The sequence below is a fragment of the Garra rufa genome, chromosome 6 (assembly GCF_049309525.1).
Source record: "Garra rufa chromosome 6, GarRuf1.0, whole genome shotgun sequence".
In the NCBI taxonomy this organism is placed as follows: Eukaryota; Metazoa; Chordata; class Actinopteri; order Cypriniformes; family Cyprinidae; genus Garra; species Garra rufa.
In genome coordinates this window covers 27,684,930-27,705,490 of record NC_133366.1, presented here as the reverse complement: position 1 = coordinate 27,705,490, position 20,561 = coordinate 27,684,930, and the positions used below count along the sequence as shown (strand labels likewise).

The 20,561-nt window shown below is 35.9% G+C and overlaps 1 protein-coding gene across 1 annotated transcript in view; it reads left to right on the top strand.

Annotated features, from left to right (window-relative positions):
• Positions 1-20,561, top strand: part of raph1b (Ras association (RalGDS/AF-6) and pleckstrin homology domains 1b) — a 78,211-nt gene that overhangs the window by 28,433 nt on the left and 29,217 nt on the right. Inside the window, exons 3-5 of the mRNA XM_073842615.1 lie at positions 15,441-15,565; positions 17,357-17,459; positions 18,122-18,705. Of these exons, the coding sequence (XP_073698716.1) occupies positions 15,446-15,565; positions 17,357-17,459; positions 18,122-18,705 (807 nt within the window). The 5' untranslated portion in view covers positions 15,441-15,445. The remainder of the gene's footprint in view (positions 1-15,440; positions 15,566-17,356; positions 17,460-18,121; positions 18,706-20,561) is intronic.

Sequence of the window (20,561 nt, the reverse complement as noted above, 5' to 3'; positions counted from 1 at the left end):
AAATGCTCATCCAGCTGCGCAACTTGACCCTTTACGTAATCGCGATGAAAGGTCACTTAGGGTTAGCTTTTCGTCTGTGTACTTCGATTTAAAAATTTACAGTAGGGCGAAAAACTCCATCTCATTTTCTCCTCCACCTTCAGAATTCTCTGACATTGTTGTTTTACCTTTTTTGTAAGGGACGTTTGACTTGCTTTGCACATTAGCTTTGTAAGCACTGGGTTGGTACTTCCGCCTACGTCACGCGTGACCTTTAAGAAAAGGACAGATCGTTTTGCCAGATAAGACCCTTATTCCTTGGCTGAGATCATGTAGAGCCCATTAAACCCTCTTTAAAACTGCAGTTTGAAAGTTCAAACTGTTGGGAACCATTGAAGTCCACTATATAGAGAAAAATCCTGGAATGTTTTCCTCAAAACTTAATTTCTTTGCGACTGAAGAAAAAAGACATGAACATCTATGATGACATGGGGTGAGTAAATTATCAGGAATTTTTTATTCTAGAAGTGAACTAATCTTTTAAGTATAGTATTGTAACACGTAGTATCATTTTTAAAAGGAATATTACTGAAAATATAACTGTCCCATTAACTGTCCTCTTCAAACTTCATAATAAAGAGTAGTTTGTTCCTTTAGGCTTTTCTGTAGTCTAGAAACTACATTGTGTAAAGTGACAGTTGCATTGACTCACTGGGTATTTTGTCCATAGTTAGCAGACTGTTAAATTGAGTTAGTCTGGTTTGCAACTGTATGTTTTAATTTATCACACTTATGTATATGAAATACTTGATACTTATTACATCCGGATAGAGCAAAACTCAAAACACAAGCTAGATGATTTGCTGGCTTTTAGATTAGCATTGTCTGCAGAGTGGAAGACTCTGCATGCAACCAATAAATGAGTGTTTTTTATTGCAGATCAAAGCCCTAAAAGCCCATTCTTAGTGCTGCCCATGAGTGATAGTAGGCACAGACTAGTGGGCATAATGTGTGTGATGGGATGCAGCAAACAGGCAGTAATTATGCTGTGCAATATGACAGGTCATACAGTAGATCCCCTCTGTAATTGTTCAAGCGCCGAAGGGTTGGGAGGGGTTTCAGTTCTAATGTTACATGACGTAGGAGTTCAACAGTCTGATGGCCTGCAGGAAAAAGCTGTCCTGCAGCCAGCTGGTGTGAGACCTGATGCTGCAGTACTGTCTGCCTAATGGAAGCAGTGAGAACAGTGGCTGGTGAGAGTCAGTCTCTGGTGAGAGCTGCAGTTCCTGACTGAACTCATGAATAGCTGATTCCAGCGACTGCACAAGGGATATCTGGCGTTCCAGAGCTTTCGTCTGTCTTCATAGACTAAGTACACATTTCTTCGTTCTTAATATTTCCTCTTATGTATCACTTTCAGACTCTGCAGTATGTTGCAAGTGATATTTTGCATGGAAGGCAGTATCTGCAGCAGTGGTTCATGGTGCAGTATGTTTGGGTGTTTAAGCTCAGACTTTAGACTTCACATTTCAAGCCATCTGGGACCCCAGTGAGGGGATTGCTTGCTCATCTTGCCCTGAAGCACTTATTCACACACACATAAAGCAAAGAGAGGGGGGGATACCTGACAGTCAGCACAATCCGTAAACATGTGCCTTTGGTTTTTGTTTGAGCCAGGATGTGGCAGATATATGCAGATGAAGAATAGTAGAGTAGAACATCTGGAGGATACAGCTCATGGAACCACTTTAAACTACTTTTGTTCCTCTAGTGGAATAAAAAAATCACATACCAAGCCTGTTTTTAAAGACCAATCAAAATTGCTGAAGTGTCTGAACTCAACACAGAGAGCATTCATTATGCAGACTCCCTGTTTTAAGACTTGCATCAAGAGCTCTGATGTAAGATGAGTAAAAGTGTTTCAAATGAGCGGGTTGCCTCACGGGACCTGACAAGATCATATGACCAGCTCAGTAGACTCACTTTATCTTAGTAGTCCTCATTATTGGACACTTCTGCTTGTTGCACTTATGTTATATTCCAATATTATATAAAAATGTTTGATGCACTTATAATATTCCAAACCCATATCACTTCTTTCTTCAGTGGAATTAAAAATGATAAGATTTTTTCCAGTTTCAACTGTTAAGCTCCGAAAATGACAAAACATCCCACCATTAAAGTAGTCTTTTTGAAGCTTTGCAAAAAGAGTAAATATGTTGTTATTCTTCGCCTAATGTTGACTTAGGTCAGCATTTGGTTAATTTTGTGATGATCTATGCAGGGCGTTCACAGACTATGTTGGGTGTTTGCTAAAGATCCGTTTTCAGGCAAAACATTCTGACAGTCATTAATTTATTGGATGATTGCGAATGTCCTTGTTTCATCCTTAAATTAGCATATCTGGTAACAAATGTTCCCTAAAGGTTCTCGAATGTTTGTTGGAAGTCCTCCAGATGTCATACATGAATGTCCTTTTATTGGTTAATGGATTAGTTCACTCCTGATAATTTACACACCCCATTGTCATCCAAGATGTTCATGTCTTTTTTTTTTTTTTCATGATTCGAAAATAAATTAAGTTTTTTGAGGAAAACATTCAAGGATTTTTCTCCATGTAGTGGACTTCAATGGTGGCCAATGGGTTGAGGATCCAAACTGTTTCAGTGCAACTTCTTAAGGGATCTATATACTTTTTAACAGCAAATGCTTATTTTGCACTAGCTCTGCCTTGTGTGTTTGTGACTTTGCGCATTATCTAATCACGTTGGAAAGCTAGTGGTTAAAAAGTATAGCAATTATTATTTTTATTTTTTTTAAAGAGAATAACCAGTTGTTTCACTAGACAAGATTCCTCGTCTGGGATAATGTAGTCCTTTGAAGTTGCATTAAACTGAAATTTGGACCTTCATCCCATTGGGGGGGGGGGGGGGGGTGTGAGTAAATTATTGAACTGATCCTTTAAAGGGATACTCCACCAAAAAATTTGAATTCTCTCTTAATTTTCTTATCTGTCACAAATGAATATGACTTTCTTTAATCACTGGAGCACAAACATTATTTTTAGGAAAATAATCCATCTTTGTGACTCCATTTAATGCAAATGGACAGGTCATTCAAAGTTTAGAAAAACCACACAAAATGCACATAATCATAACGTAATAAATATGGCCCCCTGTAATGAATCAGTGTCCTTTGAAGCAAAGTGATAGGTGTAGGTAAGAAAAATACTAATGTTTTAAACTTATTTGACTATTGACCATGAACAAAGTGAACAACGAAACTTGCACGATGAGTGAGCGAACCTTCATGCAAGTTTCACAACATTCAATTCAATTCAATTCAAGTTTATTTGTATAGCGCTTTTCACAATACAAATCGTTGCAAAGCAGCTGTACAAAAAAAATGTAGGCTACTACAATATATTTAGTAGCTTATTAGTGGTGACTAAGTCGATGTACATATGGTATAAATATTAAAAACAGTAATGGTGTAATCAAAAACATGATGAACACTAATAGTAATGATTATATGTTGCAATCAAACTTCTAGAAAAATTGTGTAGTGCTGTATGTTGTTTCAAGGCTGGCATCATCGGCGGTCCTCTGGGGGGTTGGCATCATCTCTTCTTGTGAATCCAGGCTGAATGGAAATCCCATGGCAGAAACAGAGAAACAAATAGAGAAATAATTAGCGTAGCTGCTGTTCCAACCAAGCAAATATTTTGTGTTTAGCCCAAGCTGAAGAATGTTGATCTGCATGTGATCAGATGTAACTGAAGTACAACGTTATGAGATACATTATGTGAATGCTTGGCTAAAGAGATGAGTCTTTAATCTAGATTTAAACATACAGAGTGTGTCTGAAACCCCGAACGTTATCAGGAAGGCTATTTTAGAGTTTGGGAGCTAAATGTGAAAAGGCTCTCCCTCCTTTAGTGGACTTTGCTATCCTAGGCACTAGGGCTGGGCGATTTGGCCTAAAATCAAAATCTCGATTAATTGAACATTTTAACCCGATTACGATTAATGAACGATTATTTTATTCATTAATAAAATTATATTTAATTATATTTAAATAATATTTATTTTTTTGCCCTCATAGTTCACTGACAAGTTTTGTACAGTAAATATGCGCACATATTACAAGTGAGAGATTTTTGAATGAAGGGTGCACACACTAACTACTATCTATGATTATTTATTGAACATCAGTGTTGAACAACTGAAATTAAAGCACACATTGCTTAAAATGAAAAGTCACATTTTTCTTAAATTAGTGAAAATAAATAACTTGCACTTTTGGAAACAAAATAAATTATTTATAAAATAATAATAAATATTAAAAGTAGAAAATAAGCAGTATCTCTTCTAAATAAAATTACTCTTGTATATCCTGTAAATACTTTTTACTGTATAAATACTGCTTAAGCTCTTCATCGACATGTCGGCGGAATAACGCAACGTAACGGAGCGGGGTCACGTGACTCCACACGCAGTAGTGTTTTTAAAGGGAAAGTAATTGAAATAATTGACCTGGAAAAATTTGATCGATTATAGGTTCTGAATGTCGATTTCGATTACTTTTCGATTAATCGCCCAGCCCTACTAGGCACTACTAAAAGTCGAGAGTTTTGCGACCTTAGGGAGCATGAAGGATTGTAGCGTGGAAGGAGACTAGTTTATGTATGCAGGAGCTAAACCATTAAGAGCCTTATAGCTAAGAAGTAATATTTTGTAAGTGATACGGAACCTAATAGGTAGCCAGTGTAGAGACTGTAAAATTGGGGTAATAATAATAACATGCTTGTTCTAATAATTTTAATTTGATTGTCATATCTGGGATGGCATGCGGATGAGTAAATTATGAGAGAATTTCAGTTTTGGTTGGAGTAAAGAACAATACATAAAGATGTTCAGGGAATATTCATAATGTGACAACCTTTTTATGGTCAGATGGAATGTCTCTTCTCTGAAAACAAATTGACAAATAGACTAAACGACTATTGATTGATAGACGACAAATTATTTTACCGTAATGTTCTCAGGTGTTTTTTTTTTTATCACAAATACAACAGCCTAGAGTATGCGTGCTGTTTATTTTGGTGATTCTACAGTATTGGCATAAGCTTAAAAGATTATATGCTGATGAAGTTGGTGTTTAAGATCTTCTTTGTTGCTTGAATGTTTTGGCTCACTGTGTCAGACAGTGAAGGTCAGACTACGGAAAAACGGCACACCTCTTCCCTGGCGAACTTTGGACTTGTGTGGCTCCTGTATGAAAGGAGCTCTTTCACCGGGCCACCGGCTGTGCATGTGCGGGTGTGTGCTTTGTGTGCCATTTGGATAGCCAAAGGATATGACGTGAAGTGCTGAGTGAGAATCAATCCACACCCTAATGAAATGTCTTAATACACTTTTTTTTTCTGTCTCCTGCTGCCTTTCCCTCTGTATGTGCCTTATCTGTCTATTTCCCATGATTCCCATGAAACAAGAAAAAGGAACTTAGATGATGCACTCTTTCTCATAGGGCCTTAAATAGTTTTGTTTGAGAGAGTTTGTAAGACTAAAACTCCTTTTTAGCTGTGTGTGCTTGATGAATCCACATAAAGTTAACCTAGAAATGCCACAACGATTGACAGCTGTCAGACGTACTTCAGAGGGATTTGACTCGTTCCTGGATGCTGAAATATGTTCACACCTTGCTCAAGCATTCACAGTTATCGTCGATGTGGAACCATCCACAGAATAACAGCGTATTCTCTGAGTTGGCAGTTCGTGGTAGCCAACATTTGTCTCTGGGCTGTTTTGATCAGTTGTTCAAGTGACTCTGTGTCTGCACTACAGATATATTTAGAAATACCCTCTCCAGTTGTCCCTCTGTTTTGAGTCTTTGCAGAAAATGGTTTGATAACGTCTTTAATACAGAGACAAAATGGGAAACTGGGGAGATGAAGGGAGAAATGAGAAAGAGACAATTGTGCAATAACTGAAAATGTGAAATTAATAGAATGTCCAGCTCTCTGGGTTTCAGAGAAAAAGATAAGAGACTCCAGAGTAACAGAAATATAAGGAGAAGGAAACAGTGTGGTGTAAAGTTATTGTGTTGAAACATTGAAGTCTTTATAATGATATTATAATGGAAATAAATGTCAAAATATGTAAAATAATGTAAAAAAAATTGGTGATTTAGTGTAATGGTCTTTGATTTTACCATTACATCTTTAAATAAACATATAAAATGCCAAGTTAAAAATTATATTTGTTTTCTTGCCATTTTCAAGTAAGTGTTGGGTGTGTTCTAGAAGAACTATGTCTTACTGTTTTCTTAAGTTATGAAATAACCAGGGGACTTTTGACCGGAATATGCACTTTGCTAGAGGTCATTCAGTTTAACAGAAACCAAAAAGCCATTCTGAAATGATTAAAAAAAACACTGATAATCATTTGACAGTGTGTAACATCATCAAAAGCAAAGTGAGTTTATTGACAAGTTTTTGTCATTCAGGTTATCATTCAGTCATATTTATTTATTTATTTATTTTTATTTATTTATTTGCATTTTGTATTTAATTTGTGTTATTGATTTATTTTAGATGCCCATGAGCAGTTTTGGCACTGGGTCTTACTAAAAAATAATATTAAAATTAATTTATTGAAACAGACTAATGCTAAAAATATCATAAATATTGGTATCACTTTTGCTTTGCTTGGGATAGTTCACCCAAAAATTATGAAAATGAAAACAAAAATGTGTTTTGTTTTTTGCTTTAAAACAATATGAACACAGTTCCACAAATAAAGCTGTATTATTCATTCATTGGATGTCTCATTCATTGGAATCTAAATATTTAGAGAATCGCCTTTAAATTTGTCCAAATTAATCTCAGCAATTCATATTACTAATCAGAAATTAAGTTTTGCTATATTTACGGTAGGAAATGTACAAAATATCTTCATGGAACATCTTTACTTAATATCCTAATGATTTGTGGCATAAAAGAAAAATTGATCATTTTGACCCATACAATGTATTTTTGGCTCTTGTCTTGCTACAAATATACCTGTGCTACTTAAGACTGGTTTTGTGGTTCATGATCAGATATTTCTTATGTATTACTGAATGTTGTTTATATGTGAACAAATGGCTAAATTAAATCTGCTGTTCATTTATAGTGAGATTTAAAGAAAAGGTGGAGGCATGCATCAGTAAATCTATATACTCTGTACACAGTCAACAGCCAGTAACTCACATGAGTACCTCCCATGTGGTTCAAATGTACTGGAGACTTCAAATATATCAAAGAGATGTGGAGTCATGCCCTCACAGAGGGTTTTTTGGGCTTATTTTAGAATTTGCTGCAATTACTGAGTCATTCTATGATTCAGTCAATACATAAGCTCAGGACTTGAAGATACAGTAGATTACACACAGCAGTGTGAGTGTGTTTGTTTGAGTGAGGTGGAGGAAAACGGTGGACAGGCAAAAACGGTGAATCATCCAGAGTGAGTAAACATTCCTAATATGTCTTATGGGTGTCTCGCATACTGGATATTTTCACTGGTTTTTAACTGTACTTGTGTGCGACTGTGCTAAATAAAGGGAGATTTAGTCCCTCAGGTTGCATTTTCCTCTCTCACTGTCCTCTATTTCACTCTGCTCTTAAGATGATTCATTTTTCTTCTTTCTCTTCCTTAGAGCTAATCTGTGTCCCATTGCACTATACAGGAATGCTGTCATATGCCATTATCCCTCAGAGACCATCTGCCATGACACACATACAATAATCTAATATTTTAATTGAAGATATTTTCAGAGCTTCACAATTGCTTAGCACACACGATATGATGTTATTTCTGTCTCGGGTGTGAGCTGCGTTCAGCTGTGCTTTACACTGTGATGATGGATTTAAAAGTGTCTTCAGCTCCAGATGCTTCATTTGTCACTCTGCAAGTTAATAATTATTAAATCTACCTTCTAGTTTCCAATTACTACATAACTTCTACATTTTTAACGTTTATTAACTTCTCCTCACATCCTCACAGAGCCAATTGTTCACCTTGTGTAACAAACAGCAAGAGTTGAGTTTGAAAAATAGATGTGTGGAAAGCAGAGCTAAAAACACCCACTGCTCTACCCACCCAAATTTTAACCTCTTGTAGTAAAACATCCATTCATTTCTGCCCAGATTACAATCAGACATTTGTATGGCAGTACAGTAACCTATTCTTTAAATGTCTCGATATGACATGGTCAAAGGTTTTTTTGGTCACAGAATGACTGATGTGCTCATAAAGCATTTACAGGAGTGTTAAAAAAGCTGTTGGTTATGAAAGTGAAGCATGTCAGTAAAAAGCTACCTTTGTTTCTGCAGAAAAACATATGTAGAGAGCTGAGAAACAAGGAAATGTTGGATTTAGAATGGAATTAGAGTGCCAGGGCAGTCTACTACTATTTATCTAATAAACGTAAAGGGATAATTCATGCAAAAATGAAAATTCTGTCATTAATTACTTTCCCTTCATGTAGTTTCAAACCTGTAAGATATTCCTTCATCTTTGGAACGCATATTAAGATAGTTTTGAGGAAATCCGAGAGCTTTCTGACCCTCCATAGACGGCAATGCAACTGAAATGTTCCCTAGTGCAGAAACGTAGTAAGGACATTGGTAAAATTGTCCATGTGACATCAGTGGTTCAACCATAATTTTCTAAAGCACCAAGAATAAATTTTGTGCGCAAAGAAAACAAAAATAACGACTTTATTCAACAATTCTTGTAGCTTCGATTAGTTGCAGACCACTGATGTCAGATGGACTATTTAACTGTTGTCCTTGCTTTGTTTCTGGGTTTATATTAGATTTTATAAAATATGTTTTTTTGTGGAATAAATGTAACCTTCACACATTCTTGAGAGTTGTCAGCGCTGTGTACCATTGTTACTGAAGGAAGGAGGCCACGTGAATTCTGTTTGTCCTGACATTACATTAGTCTGCTTTTGCTGTTGTAATATCAATGTGTGTTCAACATTCTTAAAATGAAAGGTTCTTTATTGGCACCAATGGTTTTATGAAGAACACTGAACATCCATGGAACCTTACAAATGTAGAAAAGGTTTTTTATAGTCGAAAAAGGTTCTTTACATTTTTTTTTTTTTTTTAATGTTCTTTTAGGAACTGTTCACTGAAAGGTTCTTTGGGGAGCCAAAAATGGTTCTTCTATTGCATCACTGCAAAAACACCCTTTTGGAACCTTTATTTTTAAGAGTGAAGACCACTGGAAATACCACTTTTTGTGCTGAAGTGTTAAGTTAATTCAGAAGTTGGCATCTGCTGGAAAGTGATTTATTAGATTTGATCAGCACTCAGATCCCTGCGTTGTGTGTTTTGCCATATGTCTTGTGTTTGGGTAGGGATGAATAATAGCATTAGCACACATGCCACTTGGTGTGTGTGTGTGTGTGTGTGTGTGTGTGTGTGTGTGTGTGTGTGTGTGTGTGTGTGTGTGTGTGTGTGTGTGTGTGTGTGTGTGTGTGTGTGTGTGTGTGTGTGTGTGTGTGTGTGTGTGTGTGTGTGTGTGTGTGTGTGTGTGTTTATTTGTGGCCAAACTCATAAGCACACTTGTGTGTGTGTGTTTGAGCAAGAGGTCAGCGAGTTAAGAGTGGCAGCTGTAGTGTTTCTTGTTGTTCTGCTTTGACACCGTGTGTGTGTGTGTGTTTGAAAGAGTGAGACTGTGCACATGGAAAAGGGTGGTAGCCTGTTCACCCCTCTTCCTTTTCCTGTCCCCCTTCTTGGCCAGCCATGATGTCATATTCAACCTCATAGAAGGAGAGTGTGTGTGTGTGTGTGTGTGTGTGTGTGTGTGTGTGTCAGTCAGAGAACAGCTGCTGGAGGGTGGTGGGAGAGCCTTGACAGAACAGCTCGCGGGGGAAATGAAGAATTCTGTACATCCTGGACATTTCCTGTCTTTCCCTCTGTTCCTCCTTCTCTCTTTTTCTTGATCTATGATTTTTACTCATTCTTACACAAGTCACTCTATGAACAAGTAGCATTTCTGTCTAGGTCTAGGTCAAATATGAACAAACTCAGCGACTGTGTTGTTTTAACCCAGCAGTTGGGTTAAATGTTTAACCCAACCTTTTGGCTAATTTTATTTAACTCGACTATTGCTTAAAAATTACAATATTTCTTGCTTAAAATTAACCCACAGTAGGTTGGAAATTAGCAATTATTATTATGTTCAATAAATTAACATTTGAATAAATTTGAATAAATAATTAAATGATAAACACTTAAACACAGTTAAACTGCTTTAGATAAACTTCTTCCTCCAGGTCCCACAAATTCTTTGGTTTTTCAGCATTTCGGTGTATTTGAACCCTTTCCAACAATGACTGTATGATTTTGAGATCAATCTTTTTACCCTGAGGACAATTAAGCCTGGGGGTGAAAACTTTTGAACGAATCAAGATTCTGTTTAAAATATGATATTTATTTTGACTAGATATTATGTTTTTTTCATTTAGTACTGCCCTTTTACAGAAGATAGAAGCCCTAGGCTACAGAAGATAGTTACCTGTTTCCCAGAAGATATTAAAGGTTAAATTTACCCTGATCTTCAAATTTGAAAAGTTTCACCCACCAGATCTTTATGCATGTTTTTTCCTTCTGGAGCATCAGTGAGCATTTGAACCTTCTGTAATAGTTGCATATGAGTCCCTCAGTTGTCCTCAGTGTGAAAAGATACAGTCATTGTTGGAAAGGGTTCAAATACACAAAAATGCTGGAAAACCAAAGAATTTGTGGGACCTGAAAGATTTTTCTGAAGAACAGCGGGCAGTTTAACTGTTCAGGACAAACAAGGGACCCATGAACGGCTATCACTATGCACAAAAACAGCAGTGGATCATTCAGGTAACAACACAAGGGAATGTAAACTTTTGAACAGGGGTCATTTTTATAAATTCAACTATTATTTCCTCTCGCGGACTATATATAAACATATTTTATGTGAAATATTTTTCAAGTCAGTACTAAATAAACAATAACATGTATTTTGTATGATCCCTCTTATTTTGGTAAAATAATTAACATTTTGCAAATTCTGAAAGGGGGATGTAAACCTTTGACCTCAACTGTATTTATACCTGTAGTGCAAATCTAAAAAAAATATGCTGTCTTTGCTGTCACTTTTGATCAATTTAATGCGTCCTTGTGGAATTAAAACCATATAGCATAAAACATTTATTTTAAACAGAATGATTTTCTGTGTCCAAGAGGCTTGGTTACTGCTTTTTTTTTTCACTGCTGACAGCAGGCCATAACCTTGATGATAAGGAGAGCAGTAGCCATTTTTCTGTGAAATGTTCCACCCTTTCACATTTACAACAGCCTACAGATATTTCTTAATTCATGCATTTTTAAGTTTTAATTTGCACAATTCAGTTAATTAGCACATTAAACCTTTAAAAATCACAAAATATGAAGGCGATCATTTCATTGCATTTGTGTGTAGTGGCAGATGAAATATGAAGAACGAATCTACATTTTCTACCTTCACCATTTTGTGTGTGTGAGTGCGAGAGTTTAGCAGAGCTTAGTCTAAATCAGCAGCTGTTAAGCAACAGGGTGCCAAGATAACACACCTCTCTAATTTCCCTCTGCTCTCGTTCTCTATCTCCACCTATTTTTTCAGTTCAGTATTTTTTTCTGCTGTTCCATAATTTAGCAAAATCTCCTTTTGTCCCACACTCTCCCCTCTCATTCCCTCTCTCTCTCTTTTTTATTTTTCCTCTTTGTGCTTGACTGATTATGCAGAACCATGGACGTTTGCAGTAGAGTGACTGAAGGCGTCACTAGCATCCTGCTGATCCGAAAGCAGTGAGACAGAGCACAAGGTTGGAATGATATTTGCAAGACTCGATCCGCTGTATTAAGCACCTTGTTGAACTGAACCGTCTCGGATTGTATCTTGTCACTGGACTTGCATATGCAAACGCTGGAAGATGCAGCTCCCCCAGGAGCATCTGAAACATCTTACAGTAGTAATGGTTAAAACATTCAGTTCAGTGTCTCCTGCCGACCTGCGATTTGTTAGAGTGGATGTCAGCAGGACTGTATTGTAAGAAAACAAAAGCGCCAGGACTCTCCAAACCCAAACACAGATTCTGAAGAGACTCTCACAGTAAGACTGTTTATGTTTTTGGTTTGTGTGTTAGATAGTACAGCTACCTTGATGGGGTTGGTACAATATTTATGAAGTTAAGCTAATCTCAAGAACATCTGGAGAACTATTCTCATGGTCATTTTACACAAAGTCTAAGCCCTATAACTACCCATAATAGTTTGTTTTGATGAGCTCTTGTTTATACTATTTTCATCAAGGATGCGTTAAATTGATCAAAAGTGACAGTAAATACGTTTGTAATGTTACAAAATATATACAAATATAATAATAATTCAAAATGCTCTACTTTCCATTCATCAACGAATGAAGAAATATTCCACAGAAATAATAGAGCCATATGATTTCCACAATGAGGTAAACAGAGATAGAATAACGGAATCCAATCATAAAAAATGACAATTGTAGGTCAGTACACTTAAATCAAAACACGGTATAGAACTGCTCTGAGAGTCGCTTCATGAACGAACAAACAAAAGCAGGTCTTAACCTGTCAATATAAATGTTTGGTTTAACTTGAAGAAATTGTCACAGAAACTATATTAATTAATGTAATGATAGTACTACTACTAATAATACAATTATTATTGAAACATTATTTTTATTAAGGAATATTTACCAGAAAAATGTAAATAACACAGAATTTAAAAAAATAAAATAAATAAATTGATAATAAATGCATCTTTTTTACATAATCAATTAATTAGAAATTATTACAATTGCATAAAAACCATTCAAATGGAATCCAGAAAAGTAATGAAAAAACAGTTTGGTAAAAAATAAAAATGAATTTGAGGAAAAAATAAAACAATAATTTACTTCACCCTTATCATCCAAGATGTTTATGTCTTTCTTTCTTCAGTCTTAAAGAAATTATGTTTTTTAAGGAAAACATTTCAGGATTTCTCTCCATATAGTGGACTTCTATGGTGCCCCTGAGTATGAACTTCCAAAATGCAATTTAAATGCAGCTTCAAAGGGATCGAAATGATCCTAGTCGAGAAAGAAGGGTCTTATCTAGCGAAATGATCGGTTATTTTCTAAAAAAACTGACAATTTATATAATTTTTAACCTCAAATTGTCAATTTTTTAGAAAATAACTAATCTACAAAACTGCATTTTGGAAGTTCAAACTCAGGGGCACCATAGAAGTCCACTATATGGAGAGAAATCCTGAAATGTTTTCCTCAAAAAAAAAACATTATTTCTTTTCAACTGAAGAAAGAAAGACATGAACATCTTGGATGAGAGGTGAGAAATCTGTAAATGTTTGTTCTGAAAGTGGAACTTCTTTAAATGTAATTTTTTAAAAACTATTAATACATTTGTTAAATTTAAGTTTCATGATTTCAATTTAAAACGGTGTCTAGAAAAATTTAAATAAAAAAACAATTTAGAAAATGAAACATTTCATTGGGCCCTAAAATATAAAGCAGCACAATTGTTTTCAACATTGATAATAACAAATGTATCTTGAACATTAAGTCAGAATATTAGAATGGTTTCTAAAGGATCATGTGACACTGAAGACTGGAGTAATGGCTGCTGAAATTCAGCTTTGCGTCAGAGAAATAAATTACATTTTAAAATGTACTCACATAGACAAAAGTTTTTTTTTTTAAATTGTAATAATATTTCACTGTTATTACTATATTTTTGATCAAATAAATGAGCCATAGTGAGCAAACGAGACTTCTTTTAAAAACCTTTAAAAAGTTGTACTGATCCCAAAGTTTTAAAAGGTACTGTACATTTTTACTTTGGTTGCTGTAGTTTATTACACATCTTCCTTGAATATGTGATTCCAATTTCTGATCAAAAAGTTTCAAGGTAAATGTTAGAAAACATTGTGTCTGCTTTCAAGTCTGCTACATACATTAGTAAAAACACACCCTTGTTGGATCAACAAGTGAAGCAGGTGATTAGGGTTAAGGTGAGCTCAGAATCTCTGAGGAATCGTCTCTGCTTTCCCAGACACCAAAAGGCATGTGAGTAGCAGAAAGAGATGGAAAATAAAAAAGAGAGTTGTGGATATGATCAGTTTACACTTTGTGTAAGAATATAAAACTATATGTTTGTAACGACATATTTATTACATGTCATAGTGGAGTGTGGCTAAGGGGCCCAAGCTGGTTTCTCCTGCTGATAGTGAAAGTGAATCTGGCTGTCATTAATAAGTCTCTATCCATAGTTTGTGACTTACCTGGTAGTTGTTCACCAAAGTTCATAGTTTGCCAAACCCTGACTCAGCAGGAAAAGCGTAATAGATGCTTACATACTTGCTGACTCATGAGTTCTAGCTGTGACTAAGTGCCGTTACATTACTGTCCACTAGAGGGCTGCTTTGTCCAACGCTGACTTACACCCTCAAACCTCCATTCTAATGAGGTCATTGCAAAACACACCCAACACTGGCTTGATCACAGCGTTTGCAATTTCACATCTAAAATCTGATTTCATTACACTGCATTAAAACTTTAATGTTGATCTCCAAGTGGAATTAGTGTGTTTTGCTTATCTGTGTGCTTGTTGCAGTGTAGTTTCAGTAACAAGTGCAATACTTATAAGTAACCTAAAGTACTTTGAGTGCTTTGGGTAATTTCAATACATTAGCCAGTAATGAACATTATTTTTAATCAATAAACACAGTGGAAGATACAGCAGGGGTTGCCATGGCAATGATGGGGGTGAAAAATGATAGTGGGAGATCTAGAGAAGGTTGCTATAGCAACTATGCCAGTCTTTGAGACAGAGCTGAGGTTCCCATAACAACCACATCACACCCTCTCAGAAGGCAACCTTGAAATAATGACTTACTTTACACTGAGATGAACACTGGAGGTGTCTGACAGAGCATGCATAAAGATAATAATAAAAAATGGGTTTTGTTTTTCTCAAATATGCCAGACTGACAGATGTTGTCCTATGGGATTGCATGTCAAATGCAGATTGGAAGGTGTCACGACAATTATATATCACAACCATAGTGCACGTGAGATAAGAAGAGAGAAATTAATATCATGTATCTGGTTACAAAAGTGGAAATCAATCATCATGACAACCTGTGATGTACGTCATCCTTTAATGAATCAACACCTAATTGTGTTGACAAGACGCATCAAAGCCAACAAGTCATTCTTGAAATGTTGGTTCTTTGTCAGCAGGCTGTAATATCTGTGATGTTCTGTGTGTTTAGACATCAGGCTGTCTGTTGATGTGGACATGGCACACTAGTTGACTGTATCATGTACTGAGGTGGGTGTGTCTGTGTGTTACAGCAGATATGGAGCAGGTGTCAGATGATGAGTTGGACCATGCTGCTGAAGAAGATAGCGATAAGGAGGACCAGGATCTGGACAAGATGTTTGGTGCCTGGTTGGGAGAACTGGACAAACTCACACAGGTGACACTCAAATTCAAACTTGTGATTTATTATGTCTTGAATGTGAATATCTTGAATATTCATTTATTGTATATCTCAACAATTATTGATATGTGCAATTAATTTGAATAATGTAATTAATTATCTTTTAAGGATCCATAATATTCACCATATCAGTTGTATCATACATTGGCTGATATTTAAATTTATCAGTATTGCTTAGTATTGTACACACATATACACTGCCCTCTAAAAGTTTGGAAATGCCCTAGAAAAGTGGGGTTTTGGACAATATTGGCATGAATCCTTTTTAATTTGTGATAATTTTGCACTGATAAGCGACAACAGAAACTACGAAAACATATTTTATTACATAAACAGTTAAAAACCTGGGCCAAGTTTAACCCAGTAACCAGGCATCACAGCTGGCAAAGGGGCATGTCTGACTTTGACATGTATATATTGACATTATTATGTAATCAAAATGAAAATTATTATTGCTGGTCTTCAATGATAATATTAAGTTACTTTAATGTATTTTCACCAAAGAGAAAGATTTATGCTGATATCCAAAACCACACTTTGCCAGGGGTGTTTCCAAACTTTTGGAGGGCAGTGTATAAATGTGTATATATATGTGACCCTGGACCATAAAACCAGTCTTAAGTAGCACAAGTGTATGGGTCAAAATTATAGATTTTTCTTTTATGCCAAAAATCATTAGGATATTAAGTAAAGATCATGTTCCATGAAGATATTTTGTAAATTTCCTACTGTAATATTTCAAAACTTATTTTTGATTAGTAATACTTTGCTAAGAACCTCATTTGAACAATTTTAAAGGAGATTTTCTCAGTATTTAGATTTTAGATTTTGAACCCTCAGATTCCAGATCTTCAAATATTGTCCTATCCTAGCAAACCACACATCAATGGAAAGCTTATTCAGCTTTCAGATTATGTATAAATCTCAATTATGACTGGTTTTGTGAGACCCTTATAACTGTTTTTTGTGAACTTGAAACTGTCTTGAGAAACCTGAATATATGAGACAAATCTTAAAAGTGAATTTTAAAATGATTTTGTAGAAATTTCAAGAAATACCAGTAATAAATAAATTAATAAATAAATAAAATCAAATTGTAATATATTTTATGACTGTACATTTTTATACTTATGCCAAGCTTAAAATATTTTACAGTATAAATTTGTGAGTTATGGCTTATTTTTTTGTGAGTAAAAATAAGTTTATTTCATACCAAGTATACTTCAAATCCATTAACGTATCTATTGACATATCACTTAAAACGTACTGATAAAAAATGATAATTAAGCTATATTTGGAGAGTTTCTTTATTGCACAATGCACATTTCTTGATATTTTACCCAAAATATGTTTTAATATCACTATTAATAAGGATTATATGATCATCATGTGACTTTCTCATCACCACCTGCTTTTCGTGGTTATCAGTGTATTACAAAGGTACAAAACAGATTTCAGTACTTCCATAGGTTGGCATATTACCATTATATCAGTTAAAATCAGTTTAAATGTAAATTTAAGTTAAATCCGTAAAACCTAAATTGTTGCTACTGTATTTTTTACGGTAAAATTCTGGCAACCACAGCTGGTTTTTTACCATACATTTAATGGATTTTATGTTATACGTTACAATGTTGTGATGCCTACCTTTCCTTGCAGCATTAAAAATCATTATTATTGATGTGTTGTATTGATGATTATATTCATGATTCATGATTTGTCTATCTCATATTACCTGATCACCTTCTCCTGTCTCTCTGTTTGTAGAGTTTGGATGATGGGCGTCCTGAGAAAGTGCAGAAAGCTCCACTCAGACAGGAAACAAATCTTGCCAACTTCTCCTACCGTTTCTCTATGTACAACATCAACGGTTAGACTACACCCAGAGACACACCACCTCTGATTACTCAGCATTCATTATCACTCAAAATCCCACTCAAAACGCCTTCACATGTATCTGATATGGTAGTGTTGCAGCATGTTGCAATTTTCAAAGATTATCATTAAACCACAAGCATAACAGCAGAATGGTTGTAATTATAGTTTAGCATGCACAAACACTGCAGCTGAAAAGTTGGGGGTCATTTTATGTTTCTGAAAGAAGTCTCCTTTGCTCACCAAGGCTGCATTTATTTGATTAAAAATACAGTAAAAATAGTAATAATGTAAAATATTATTACAATTTAAAATGACTGTGTTTTGTTGTAATGTATTTTAAAATGTAAGTTATTCCTGTGATGCAAAGCTAAACATTTTAGCAGCCATTTGTCTAGTCTTCAGTCTTAACATGATCCTTCAGAAATCATTCTAATATTCTGATTTTATGCTCAAGAAACAGTTGCTTCATACTTTTGTGAAAACCAAGATAAATAATATTTTTCTTTTTTTATATAACAGCAATTATTTGCAATAGAATTTTTTAAACATTATAAATATTTACTCAAGTATACAATATTTAAGTATTAATTTACACAAACTTTTTAGCACACTTGAATTAAATTAATTAAAATTGTCCTCTTTCTATCTATGTAGAAGCCATTAACCAAGGTGAGACAGTGGACCTGGACGCCCTCATGGCTGACTTGTGTTCAATAGAACAAGAGCTCAGCACTATTGGCAAACCCATGAGCAAGACCTCAGATGGCAAATCGAGACAGAGACCCACAGGCCGCTCTGCCAGCGCCAAACACACCGGAGGGGGCAGCAGTGGAGGAAGCACCAGCAGCAGCACTAGAGCTTCTCCCGCCTCCACCGTACGTGGCGGCAGCACCCAGTCAAAGCCCCTGGCCTCCAACTTCTCCCTGGATGACATTACTGCTCAGCTAGAAAAGGCGTCCCTGAGCATGGACGAGGCAGCGAAGCAGACTTCCGAATCTTCCTCATCATCCTCCTGTTCATATTCATCTGCTACTCTCTCTCACCCACCATCTAACACACATCATCGGCGCACGGGATCAGTTGGTACGGTCAGTGACCAGGAAGTGCGCTCGATCGGACATTCATCCAGGTCAAGCGTCAACTCTGCCTCGGCGTCCAGCATGGATTCACTGGACATTCGAGGGCAGGAGAATGAGGCACAGTCACAGAATCAGAACCAAAGCCAGACTAGCACAGAGGTAACACAAACACACACGCAAACAAGATATTAAATCTATTTTTTTTTTCCTTTTGTATTATTTCATAGCTGGCGCTTTCAGCGCTTTTAAGATTTCAGACTCTTAAGAAAAACTGGATGGTAGCCATGGTAGCATGTCCATAGAGGACCAGTGGTTTATAAGGCATTAGAGACCATGCTTCTCTTTTCACTGTGAGAACCTCTGAGAGAATTTTCAGCCAAGTGAGACATAACTGAGAGAAAACTGAAAGCAGATGTGAGGGGCTTAAATTTGAAGCACAACACCAGAAAAGAAATATCCACAAAAGAAAAGGATAGAGAGGCATTGTCAGTCAGCACAGGGATAATAGTCTCAATCAGGCCTGCTTTCTTTCACACAAAGAGTGAAGCCGAATCTCACAACTTTAGGTTGTGTATTTCAAGTATAAAGTCAACATGAATTGTCGTGCACAACCTGTTTAACAGTTTTATATATATGTATATATATACATATGTATATATGTGTGACCCTGGACCACAAAACCAGTCATAAGGTTAAATTTTACAAAACTGAGATGTATATATCATATGAAAGCTCAATAAATAAGCTTTCTACAATATTTGGCCGAGATACATCTATTTGAAAATCTGGAATCTAAGGGTGCAAAAAAATCAAAATACTGATAAAATCACCTTTAAAGGGATAGTTCACCCAAAAATGAAAATTTGATGTTTATCTGCTTACCCCCAGGGCATCCAAGATGTAGGTGACTTTGTTTCCTCAGAAAAACACAAACAAAGATTTTTAACGAAAACCGGTGCAGTCTGCCAGCCTTATCATTGACGTGGATGGGCACCAAACCTTTAAAAGTAAACAAAAACATGCACAGACAAATCCAAATTACACCCTGCGACTCGTGACGATACATTGATGTCTTAAGACAAGAAACGATCGTTTTTTGCGAGAAACTGAACAGTATTTATATCATTTTTTACCTTTGATACACAGCCAGGTCCATCTGTCATGAGCACGAGTTTGGCATCATTCACGTCACATGTGCACGCGCTCTAGCGTAGAATACGCAAACGCCATAAGGGGAAATCAGTGAAAAGTCCCGGATGAGTTTGCGCAAGCAAACGTAATCTTTTAGCTTTAAATCGGTTTAAACAATCAGGATACGAGCAAGTTGTTACCATTTTGAATAGCCGCTATACCCACAATCTCTGTGCACTGTGTAAACAATGAGTGTCGTATACATGCGACAGATCGCTTCCGGCGTTTGCGTATTCTACGCTAGAGCGCGTGCACATGTGACGTAACTGATGCCAAACTCGTGCTCATGACAGATGGACGTGGCTGTGTATCAAAGGTAAAAAATGATATAAATACTGTTCAGTTTCTCACAAAAACCGATCGTTTCGTGTCTTAGGACATCAATGTATCGTCACGAGCCGCAGGGTGTAATTTGGATTTGTCTGTGCATGTTTTTGTTTACTTTTAAAGGTTTGGTGCCCATCCACGCCCATGATAAGGCTGGCAGACTGCACCGGTTTTCATTAAAAATCTTCATTTGTGTTTTTCTGAGGAAACAAAGTCACCTACATCTTGGATGCCCTGGGGGTAAGCAGATAAACATCAAATTTTCATTTTTGGGTGAACTATCCCTTTAAAGTTGTCCAAATTAAGTTCTTAACAATGCATATTACTAATCAAAATTACATTTTGATAGGTTTACAGTAGGAATTTTACAAAAAATCGTAATGTAACATGATCTTTACTTAATTTCCTAATGATTTTTGACATAAAAGAAAAATCAATAATTTTGACCCATACAATGTATTTTTGGCTATTGCTACAAATATACCCCAGCGACTTAA